General features: G+C 34.9%; 1 protein-coding gene across 1 annotated transcript; it reads right to left on the bottom strand.

Moving 5' to 3' along the window:
* On the bottom strand, positions 3,921-7,943 carry LOC105165317 (protein LONGIFOLIA 1). Its single transcript, XM_011084290.2, has 4 exons — positions 7,571-7,943; positions 6,008-7,486; positions 5,720-5,912; positions 3,921-4,653 (listed from the first exon to the last, which is right to left on the bottom strand). Exons 1-4 carry the CDS (start codon positions 7,718-7,720, stop codon positions 4,076-4,078), a joined length of 2,400 nt encoding a protein of 799 aa, XP_011082592.1. The 5' UTR covers positions 7,721-7,943; the 3' UTR covers positions 3,921-4,075.

Genomic DNA, 11,958 nt, shown 5'->3' with positions numbered 1-11,958 from the left:
CTTCAGATCGTGGAGTACCTCGACCCCGATCAAACAGAAACAAAAACATCATCCCCTCTTACTGAATTAACATGGGTGTTTTAAGTAGGTTAAATTTGATACATTAAACCGACACCATTATTGGTGTAAGATGGGAGTTGAATCATAGTATTCCATTAATATCTGAAAAGGTGCTTATGGCCTCCCCCACTCTACAATGACTGCTTTTGTTCCCTCACATGGTAGCCCCATTTTCACACTTAGTGTAGGTCCGTTTTTATCCTTCCACAGCTCTAATCATGCATGCAGATAGATGGACGTGAGTGAAGTGTGTATGTATGTTGTACACATATACAAGGCTTGTGAGTCTTTGCATCTACATATTATAATATCATCGTCTATAATAATTAGCATGTGAGTACAAATTCATATGAATAACGTAACCAAATCTTTCAATAAGATGGATTTCAATTCGTGTTTATTATAGACACAAACCAAAGGATAATTGTGTGGGCCGTCTACAATTTTAAGACTAAAGTCAGCCAAGTCGTTATAGTGGTGTTTTATTTTTGATAAGTTAGATCATATGTGTTAAAGATTGGGTGTTGTGGATCTAATAATGCTGTAAAATTCCAGGCCAATTAAACCTTAAAAAATATGCGGATATTATAGTTATTTTTATGATTTCTGGGTCTTGCATTTTCATAAATTTTTGGCTCAAATTAGGTTCTGATTCAAATAAACACTCACTATAAGTCTGGTAACTCCAAATATTTGCCTTAATTTGTTTTGGAAGTTTTGGTGGTGTTTTGAGATGTTTTGATACAGTGTCTCATTTGTTTTTTATCCAAATAAGTCTACACTAATTATAGGTACTACAACTAAAAAAATTATATACATACCCGTACATATGTATAAATATATATAAAAGAGACATGATTTGACAATGAACAATAGTTTTTGTCTCCCACTAAATAACATCAAACATACTATACTTATTTTATATTATCTCAAAAAATAAATCCAAACATATACACTATTTCTAACACATACTTATTTATTTTTATTTTTCTCTCTCTATCTCCACAGAACACACTAAAATAAATTAAAAATAAAACCAAACATAGTTGTGATATTCTAGTGAGGTTCAGATTCACGCCAAAAAACGCAAACCCAAGATCTACCCCATTTTTTTTAATATATAGACTTATATATATTACTAGTTACTAAAAGATTATTATATTAAATCTAAATTCTTAAACAAATTTATATATATCCACTATATAAAAAATACAAAACATAAAATTAGTTAAAGATATTGTTTGTATTATATAATTTTTTTTAATCAAAAACTATGTTAAATACCTAAACCTAAAATGATACTATTTATTAGGAAAAAAATAAAACAGAATAAAAACTTACATTAAATGAATTATAATACAGACAATTGAAGGGTAAAATAAAGGAGAAAAGAAAGATGGGACGATGAAACGAAAAATTAATTTAAAATAGGTTTAAAATATCAATATTATTTCATCAATTTGAACCAAAAAATAGAAGTTATTATGAATGAGAAAATAATAGTATAAGAACTTATTTGATCGTAACAAAATATACATATATATATATATGAGGAATTTATGTGATAAGATAAATAATAAACTAAATACAATGTCGTTAAATTCATACCAAAAAAATCTTGTTCTTTTCATCCAATATTTAACGTTTAAACAGTCATATCATTTAAATGCATGCAAAAACTGCATGAGTCCTAGATATGGACTATTCTTTAAAGTTTGGACAGAAGCGAGTGCAAAACCTGAAAAGGGGATCAGTAAAAAGGGCGATACCACTCTGACGCCCATATTAATATTGAATTCAAAATACTCCAATTTCCATATTAGTATTGGATTCGAAATTAAATAAAGCCAATAAAATAAGTAAATTTAATTAAAAATCGAGATATGGTGAATAAATTTGATGATTATACTTAGATAGCGCTTAAGAGATTGTTTAGAAAAGTGAGAAGTGCGTGAGAGGGGTGTCCCCTGTATAGAGGACTGAATTTGTATTTATAGGGGGAGTGCCTCCATTGGCTGGGGGTGTATCCCACTCCCAAAAATTTGTAAAACTTGGTTGGAATGGTTGGGATAAGGGATAAATCATTCTTCTCCATAGTTATGAGTGCTTTAGTATGAATTCTCTTTGTCTTGGGAGACCCCTGGCTTGTGAGGAGTCATAACCATCAGGGAATCCTTCAATGCTTTCGAGGGACACCTTGAGCTGACTTGTCCGAGGTTGCTGCTGACACCTAGCCAACTGGATGCCATGATGGAGTGTGGGTTGCCACGTGTGTGGACCTTTTAGAACAAATATTTTTTGTCGGGATTTAACCATGATCCAAGACAGGAGATGTCTCCGGTCTCCTTTCCTTTTTTTTTTTGTCTCTTTGGATTACCTTATTTTTATGAACATGATTAGCCTCCCCCCGCCCCTCTAATGAGTGGAGATTTCGACAATGATTAGAGTAGATGTCTTTAGAGGTGAGGCTCGAAGGAGGAGCTTTATTCTTTTTCTTTTTCTTTTATCGAATTCCTGCAAAGAATGTTAGTAGCATAAATATGTTTAGAAAAAGAAGAGCTAACATTGTGCCTGTACAAAGCAAGACTTTTTATGAAGGTGCCTCGATGGAGGAGGGTTTAATGGATGTCTTTTGTGCCTACTCCGATGTAGGGTATTATTTTTCTGCAAGAAAATATTAAATAATAAAGACATATATATTATGAATAGGTCTTGCATGGAGCAAAAATTATCGTGCCTCCTCCTCAGAGGGCTTAATTCAGGGGGGGGGGGGCCTTGGAAAATGACTTAAGGACCTTGGCGAAGGAAAAATAAGGTGTCCGCCAGAAACATGGCTTAGATGCTTCCACAGAGGAGGACTTAGGTGCCTGCTCGGATAGAGCTTACAATTCCCCAGAGAACAACCTAAGTGCTTGTATAGCACCCTCTATCAAACAACGGCTATATCTCCCCTAAATATCATACTTAAAATAAATCCTGTTTATATATATATATATATGTATATAAATATGCACACATCATCCCAATGTCACAACAGACACAGTCAACCCACAAGATTATACATACATATGTGCATATTCCAAACACCATAAGATAAACCATCATAAGTGACTCCCACATCGTCCATATTTTCAATTTCTCTTTATACATTCAAAATGTAAGTTGTATTTTTACTAACGTATGAGGAGAAAACAGCATACTCGGCCAACCTGACTGAATGCAATGTTTGGATCTAGCCCTCGATAGACAGATACTTCAAAATCTACTCTTGAAAAATGTTGGCAGCCAGAGAGTCCATCCATGCTTACAGGTCCGCCTTGAACTGACTGGTCCGAGATGGCTGTAGACACTGTCAACTAGATGTCACGGTGGAGTGTGGGCCTTCTGGACCAAATGTTTTATTGGGATTTTAACCATAGTCCAAGTCGAGGAATGTCTCCAATCTCCTCTCTTTGGATCAGTTTATTTTTATAAACATCATATTTTATACAAATATTTAAGGCTAAATGCCCTTTTTCATGTTTTGCATAATTATTGCATATACTTTTGGTGTGAGCTTTGGGCATATATAATATAAATTTGATAAAGTGGGACTAGAAAGTGGGGGTCCACTTTGTTGCTCGGGTTCAAACACATCCACCTCAAATTCATTCCGTTGCCATGTTTAATCAGACGCACCCTTAATCTCACAACACAAGTATATATCTAATTTCGTCACATGGTAACACATGGTGTACACCAGCAACATCGCACATGCACCCAAGACCAACACCTCTCATAGTAAAAAGAGCTCCTCGGATCTTCATTTTTGTTCTTTTCTTTTACAGCTTGCAGAAGTTAAAAAGTGACCGTTAGAGATGTTTCGCATTAATCAGCATTAATTAACAACTAAGAAAGAGAAACAAAGAAAACACATCATTACACATCAATATTACTAGTTCTCCAAGAAATTATACTACTCCAAAAGTTGAACACAAAACCCCCTCTTCTTTCTTCTTTATTTCACAGCAGAATTTCAGAAAATCAACTTCCTCCTAGGCATCACGGATGATAATGTGCCACTAAACGCCAATGCAGCAAGATCCCCGATGGCCTCACAGATCAAATCCTTGAATATGAGTCGTTCGATGTCCAAAACCACCTCCGACATCTCCACCGGACAATCTCCCCAGCCTGTAATCGCATCTCCCGCTAGGTCTTTTCTCAGGACACCACAAACGGTCTCAAACAAATCCTCAGCACTGTCACGTTCTCGAATCCTCTGAAACTCCAACCAGACCTTATCAAGGGATGGCTTTGTGATGTCAACAACCTTCCAAGGAGGCAACCACCTGTTCCTGTCGAGAATTTCATTGATCGTGTCGAAAATCAGCTTCCTTTGGAGCCTAGAGACTTTGGAAGTATCATTCCCCTTGAGATATTGCTGCTTCTCTAGTAATAGAAACACATCAGAATCCTCAGAGAGATAATGGGATGCTCTCAGGACGTCCGAGATGTATACATAATCGTAGTCATCCGATGTTTCCATGCATTTCGACCGGATAGGCGAAATCACGGGGCTCCATGGTTCTTCTTCCAGTTCACCAGATTGATCTGTTTCCAAGGATTCAGATCAGAGCCTCTCTTAGAACTATGAACATTAATAATATTTATTTCAAGACGTAATAACCAAACTGCTGAAACAAGAAACATTTCCCTGAAACCCTATTCCACTATCATTTTCATATCATGGAAATGCCTTAATAAAATCCGAACCAAACACCCCTCTCCTTCATGTCATATGGTTCTTCTTTGAGTTTAAGGACAAAAATAAGTACACACTCTCAACAATAAACCAACATCCAGTCTAGTTATTAACCAGGCTTCTATACCCGAAATACATAATATGCTCCCAACACCAAGATTGGAGTAGGCAGCACCAAAATTCTTGGACGAACAATGTTCAAAGATTTTTGGATTATATGGACTGAAAATTTCATGATTCGAGTTTATAAAAACAATCCCATTTTATCACACCAAAGAGTAATGAATTCCAACTGTCTCAAGTCAATCATAGTTGCAGCATCATCAGCTCCACCATACATATTGGACAAAATGCAGTCGTCTGATCGATGCCGATGGCAAAGGACGATTCCCAATCTTGGGGCATGGTCCCACTCCACGTGACTTACCTACACCCTCGTCACATGCCACATTCCCCAACCCCCACACCCTGCCCTATACCTATATCTAAAACCCTTTTCCATCACTTCTCCTCCAATCAATCTCCTCCTATAATTAATCGCCCAGATTTTAATTACTTCAGTCAGTTAGTTGCAGAAATAGTAGCTCAAGGAACTACGAAATCTATAGCTTACCCAAAAGTCAAACTAGTGGAAATTCTAAATCAAATTATATAAAAAGTGCAATATATTTAGAGAAATTTATTTTATAATTAATTTTGTAACAACGAATTTGATTTGAAATTTTTTTTTACATCAAACTACACCCTAAATCCCTAAACTAGAGGTATCTCTAGCGTACAACACCCATAACATCCATCAAGCCTCTAAATTGTGGCATTATAATAAATTTGACTATTTGATAATGATGTGACATGTGATAAGCTAATTAAACTCAAGTCAAATGAAAATAAATATATATATTTTAGTGATTGTACCTTTGAAATCAATAGTACGTTTGGTAGTAACGGGAGAAGGAGTCAACGAGTCGTCCTTGTAGAAGGAGGAGTCAAGAACAGACACGGGGCTGGGTTGCATGTCGGTTGCAGCCATCTCGGCTATGCTGTGAAGCAGCTTATCGCACCTCTCCAGTAAACTCCTTCCCTCCTTGTATTCCTCAGCTTTCGACCTCTGTGTGATTCCCAATTTTTGCATTTTAATTAAACTAGTTAATTAGGGATTGATGTTGGTTTAACGAGTTGATTAAGATGTTAATGACGTATTACCTCTGTATCCGTGGATGTAGTGATACTGCTTCCGGAAATGGATGAAGATTCATCCTCTGCGACGACAACTGTCGTGATCTTATGAATCTCGGGCGTCCCTTTCTTGCTCCTAGGTGATCGATTGCTGGCCGTTGGATCCGGCCCGGTTCGTCTCGTGTTGAGTTTCGGTGAATGAACTGGAGAGGCTCTGCGATTCTCCGCCAACTCGTTGGCTCTGCTCTGAGTTTCAATACTCAATGGCTTAGGTTTGACCAGTGAGTTTGACCGCCTCGTGCTCGCATTGCCTTCGCTGCTCCGGGTAGTCGTGCTTGGACTTCGACCGGTTCGGGCAGGGCTCCGTGCGTTTCGTTCCCTCCGGGGACTCACCGACGGGGAGGTTTCACCAGCGATGCTGTAATTCCGGCGAACGCCACGGAATTGATTTCTGCTATTGGATGGCGAATAATCAGTTCCCATCCTGCGGCTAAGTGAAGGTGATGACCTCGAAGGTTTCATTAGGACGATTGGTGACTCGTCATAAACAATGTTCCGGTGGCGGATTTGATTCTGCTGCGACGGTTGTTTAGAGTGCAGGAGTCCTTTGAGTTGCAGAGCTTCGAGGATTTGTTTCAAGGTCTCTAAATCTTTTGATGGCTCGTCTATTCCTCTCATTTTCAATCTCTTCTCAATCTCTCCATAGATTGATACGGTCTGTTTTGGCTCTGGGAAGATGTCCCCAGAATCGAAGAAGCTTCTGCGGTGCTGCGGAGCTCTCCATGGCGATGTAGAATGGCAGCCTCTGTTCAATCCTTCAGGTGGTTCAGCTTTAATAGCATTTTTGACTGAATGGTTCCTTGGATCTGCATAATGTGCGTTCACTGGTGCATTATCTTTCTTCGCATTGTTTGGAAGGGCATAATGCGATTGAGTTTGCTGCTTTGGGTAGAAATTGCTGCCGTCTGCGGTAAATCGAGATTGAAAGAGCTCTTTGGAGACCCTCGATTCAGATGCGGATCTCCGGAGCTCCGGCTTCTTTTCGGGCTCAGAACAAGATGAATCTGGCAATGGCTCTAGGCCCATAAGCCTGGCAATGACACTGGGAGACCGGTGGTGTTGACCTCCATCAGTCGTATCACTAGCAATACTCTCGCTACGATTCGCCACAGATAGAATGGAGGTAGTTGTTCGGATCTCTTTCGGGTGGAGACTTCCCTTTGCATCAGTAGTAGCTCTGCTGTCCAGTGACAGTCTTGGGGCTTCCTTGCAGAACTTCCACGAGGACCTGGTGCCTTCTTTCAATTCGAATATCGGGAGAGGAAGAGGCGACTTAGGCGGCACCTCCGCCACCACCGGTGACCGCACCTCTGCCTCCGGAGTCTGCTTTGACCTTTGTGGGCTCGGCGACGCCACTCTGTGCGGCGGTAATGGCTTTCCCGAATCCCTCGAAATCTCCGGTGACGCTGGAGCTGATTTTCCCGATTCCGAAGCTGTATCAGCAACCTAAAAAATTTACAAACAAAAAATATGAATGCAATAAAACATTGTAGATGATAGAAGAGAAAATAAAACGTATGGAAAACATACTGGTGAAGGCGGGAGGCGCTTGGCTGAATAGAGGCGTTTTCCGGTCAAAATCTGATGGCGATCAAAGATTTGCAGAAAACCAGCCATACAACCCATTTGTTTCTCAATCTGTTTCTCCAGATTCTGCTCTTTCACTAACCCTGTCGTCATTCCCGGTTGCTCGCGTCACTTTCCAGTAGCTCGTTCTCTCTCTCTCTCACACACACAAATACACACACACTATTCACTGAAGTTAACGTCACATTTTTGTTCAGTTCCTCTTTCACTCACTCTCTGAGCTCTGAAGGCTCTCTCTCTCTCTCTCTCTCTCTCTCTCCTTTTGCTGCTTTTGTGATTTCTCGGCTAACTCCCGCTTTCTCTCCCTATTTTAAAGGGTGGAAGGAGTAAAAGTGAAAGTAGGGCTTGGCTAAACTCACGGACTGGTTACTTTTGTCTTGCTAACAGTGCCAAACGGGCTTTCAACTGTTGAGGAAATGACGTTTTTGGGTACCTTAAAAGAGAGAGCGTACATAAATTTTAAGCACTTTTATTTCTCGCTATGCGTTTCAGAATTGGCTGTACCTCCGCCTCACCGTCCGTGGGGTACGCTCTCTACGTGTTAGCTTCTCATGTTGCTAAAACTCCCAAGGAATAAAGGAAAATCCTACATGAACAAAAAGAACAGAAATCGTCATTACATTGGGTAACGGGAACTTAAATAGAAAACGTGCTTTTGCTCATCCCTTTCACAAATTTTATTTTCTTACCAAGATTTATTTCTGAATAATTTTGCAGTACTATTTTTTCATCTAAAGTAATATGATGTGACATCTCCCTTTATTTCTCTGCAGCACTCTTTTTCCTCATAATCATAATCAATTACATTAAACTATAAAAATTAATTAATTAAAAAAAAAATTACACTCTCATTTCCTAAAATTTAGTGTAATTACACATAGATCTTTTATAGTTTGAAAAATTATATTTAGTACCCTTAAAATTTACTTTTGTCTAACAAATAAGTCATTCTATTAGTCAAAAGTCACCGAATTTGTTTATATTAACAAAAAAAAACTGGGATAAAAATTTATGATTATCTTTTATTGACTTAATACTAATTTATTATATGTCAAATAAATCTTTATGAACAAAATTACTCCTATACATCCTCAAATGTTAATGAATGTGAGAAGGAATATTTTCACCGTTATAACTGTAGTATAGTCTGGAAATTTTATTTGACCTATCAGTAATAAGTCAATTCAGAGTAAACATCAATTTTAATTCAGTATTAGCAAGTTAAGTGAATTTTGATTAATAGAGGGACCTACTTATTAGATATAAGCAAACTTTGGGGATACTAAATATAATTTATCAAACCATAGGAAATTTACATATAATTACACTAAACCTCATACGAAATGAGCGTAATTGTCCCTAACTAAACTTGTACTAATTAAGTGCTTCAATAATCATAATCTTAATAATTACTATTATTTTGTAACAATTATTATTAACATGATTTAGTGACATTAAATATGCATAAATTTATCACTAAATGAAATCAATGACACATGATTTATACATAATTTTTGTTCCTAATAATTATATAATAAGAAAATAAAATTTATTATTATTTAATATATACTTTTAATTATAACTTTAAAATTATCACTTGATATTTGTCAATAATATCGTATTTTCTTGTAGTGACGTAGGATGACAACTAGTATATTAGCTACTAGTTTTTAGTCCCAATATGAATGCCATTCATTTAACTTAATTGCACAGCATGGATCTGAATTTATATTTAGTGAAAAGATTGTGATTCCTAATTGAAAGCCTAAATGAGCAGCACATGGACCCTAAGCCTAAGGAATGAATATTTGGTTGACCTCATCCACCATCAACCATCAACCATCATCAACATTTTAACTACTTTATCAAGAATTTAGCTTTTGGGTTTTCAAAATTTCGAGGTATTGGTTTTAGGGTTTATTTAGTATTTTGGTATAGTAATTTCTAATTAGATATAATATAATTTTATATAAAATTATGGGATAATTACACTGTTATTTCCTGAAATTTGGTATTGTTATACTTAGATCTCTATGGTTTGAAAGCAATTACATCTAATACTTTGATATTTGTTTTCATATAATAAATAGATCCATTAGTCAGTTAAAATTCAAAAAATTTGCTGATATCGGTAAAAAAGATTGAGTGAACAATATATTTACCCCCACTTGAATTGTTATTGACTTATTGCAAGTCAAAATAAATATTCTTTAACTAAACTATTCTTGTACATCTTCACAATCTAATGCATGTGAGAAGATACACCCCCACTATTACAAATTTAGTCAGAAAAGATATGTTTGATTTACAACAAGTCTTTAAGTCAATCGGGAAAAGAATATAGATTTTCATTCAATATTTTTGGTAATATCAGCAAATTATGTTAATGTTACTAACAATCAGATCTAATTGTTATAAAGAGACAATCAAACAAACATCATGAGTATTATGTGTAATTTTTCAATCAGAAAAAATACACGTTTAATTACACCAAACTTTAAAAGAAATCCTAAAAATTCATTTATCTATTTAATTTTAATTTTTGTACCATGAGTAGAATCCAATTGAAAGATCCAATTTTGATATTGTGTGATGTATTGTTGTGATTTTAGGAGAGTGTTGATTTGGGGGTTTGTTAAATGGTGTGGGATTCAACTGAAAAACTGTTGCTGGCAAGATCACAGAGTTTTGGTTTATGGGTGAAAGAAACAGTAATGTATGCCAGCCAGCTTCGCTTCTCTTCTCTTCTTAAAGACCGCATTTCTCTGACACTCACCACTCTCCCTTTGAATTGCTGTCTCCATCTCCATTTCCATTCCATGGATTTTGTACCTTACTCAATTTAACCCCATGCATGCTTCTAATTCAACCCCCCCACCCCCCCCATCTATAATATTATTTTTTATTTTTTTTTCATATGATATTTGATGTTATTACACATAAAAATTTTTATGATTTTATTTGATAAATAGATTCATCAATTAATTAAAAATTATCGAATTTACTGATATTGAAAAAAAATCAAATGAAAAATCATATTTACCCTCAATTGACCTTTTATTTTCTTATTGTAAGTCAAATAAATCTTCTCTGACAAAAGTACCATTATAAGAGTAAAAGCATGCCTCTTCACATGCATTGTCGTATGAAAATGTATAAGGATAATTTGATCAAAAAATATTTATTGGACATGAAATATGCCAGTAATAAGTCAATTGGGGACAAATATAGATTTTCGTTCTTTTTTTTTTTCTAATATCAATAAATTCAAATAATTTTGACTAATCGGGAGTTTTATTTGATAAACAGAAACAACGTGAGAGGTACTAAATATAATTTTTTAGATTATAATACATTTATGTGTAATTGTAACCAAACTGAAAGACAGTATAATTATTTCTTTACATGCAAGTTACATAATTAAAGTGGGATTCTGAAAAATTGATTATTTATGAATGTCTTTTTTTTTTTATTAATACATTATATAATATATTAAAATTATTGAATGTTTATCCACATTTGAAGATAGTAATATGATAGAATCAAACTTATTGTTAATTGATAAAATAATAGAGTTAAAAAGAGAATTTGAAATTCAATATTATATTTTAAAAAAAACTTTATTATTTGATAATAAAATTATTATAGTTAATAAAAATAAGATTGGTATTAATATTATATTTACTGAAAAATATAAACTCAAAATATTATAAATAATACTACTAGAAATAATCATTGAATTAATAAAAAATATCGATTATATATCTATATTAATGTATATTCGACTAGTATTAATGTACATATATATTATTTTTTTTCAAAAATTTAGGTAATAATTTATTATTTGAAATTAAACTAATGTGTACTATTTATAAAAGTATTTTAAAAATATTTAAAAAAAATATGTCAATAAATAGCAACTTACTTGATTCTAATGGTATCATGTTCATTTTAGTTATTTTACCAATTAAAGACCTTATTATGCCAAATATCCTAACATCTTATAAGATGTTTACACGTCTTTTAAGCTTTTAACATCTTATTTTATCCAAATACTTTTAGAACTTATTTTAAAATAAGATCCAACATCTTATTAAGCTCCTAAAACACCTTATAAGATGTTTAAAAAAAATTTAGCCAAACACCCTCTTAGTTATCTAGTGGAGAACTACTAAATAATTACAGGGTTTTAGAGTGTGGACATTGAAAAAGATATCGGTTGTCTTCTTTCGGCAAGAAAAGAATCACTAGATCAAAGAAGTGGTCAGTCTGTTCACAAACATTAGATTCGTTCGTGGAGGACAGATCCATTTTTAATACAAGGCATATAT

Source organism: Sesamum indicum, linkage group LG6, assembly GCF_000512975.1.
Source record: "Sesamum indicum cultivar Zhongzhi No. 13 linkage group LG6, S_indicum_v1.0, whole genome shotgun sequence".
In the NCBI taxonomy this organism is placed as follows: Eukaryota; Viridiplantae; Streptophyta; class Magnoliopsida; order Lamiales; family Pedaliaceae; genus Sesamum; species Sesamum indicum.
This window is presented reverse-complemented; position numbering and strand designations above follow the sequence as displayed.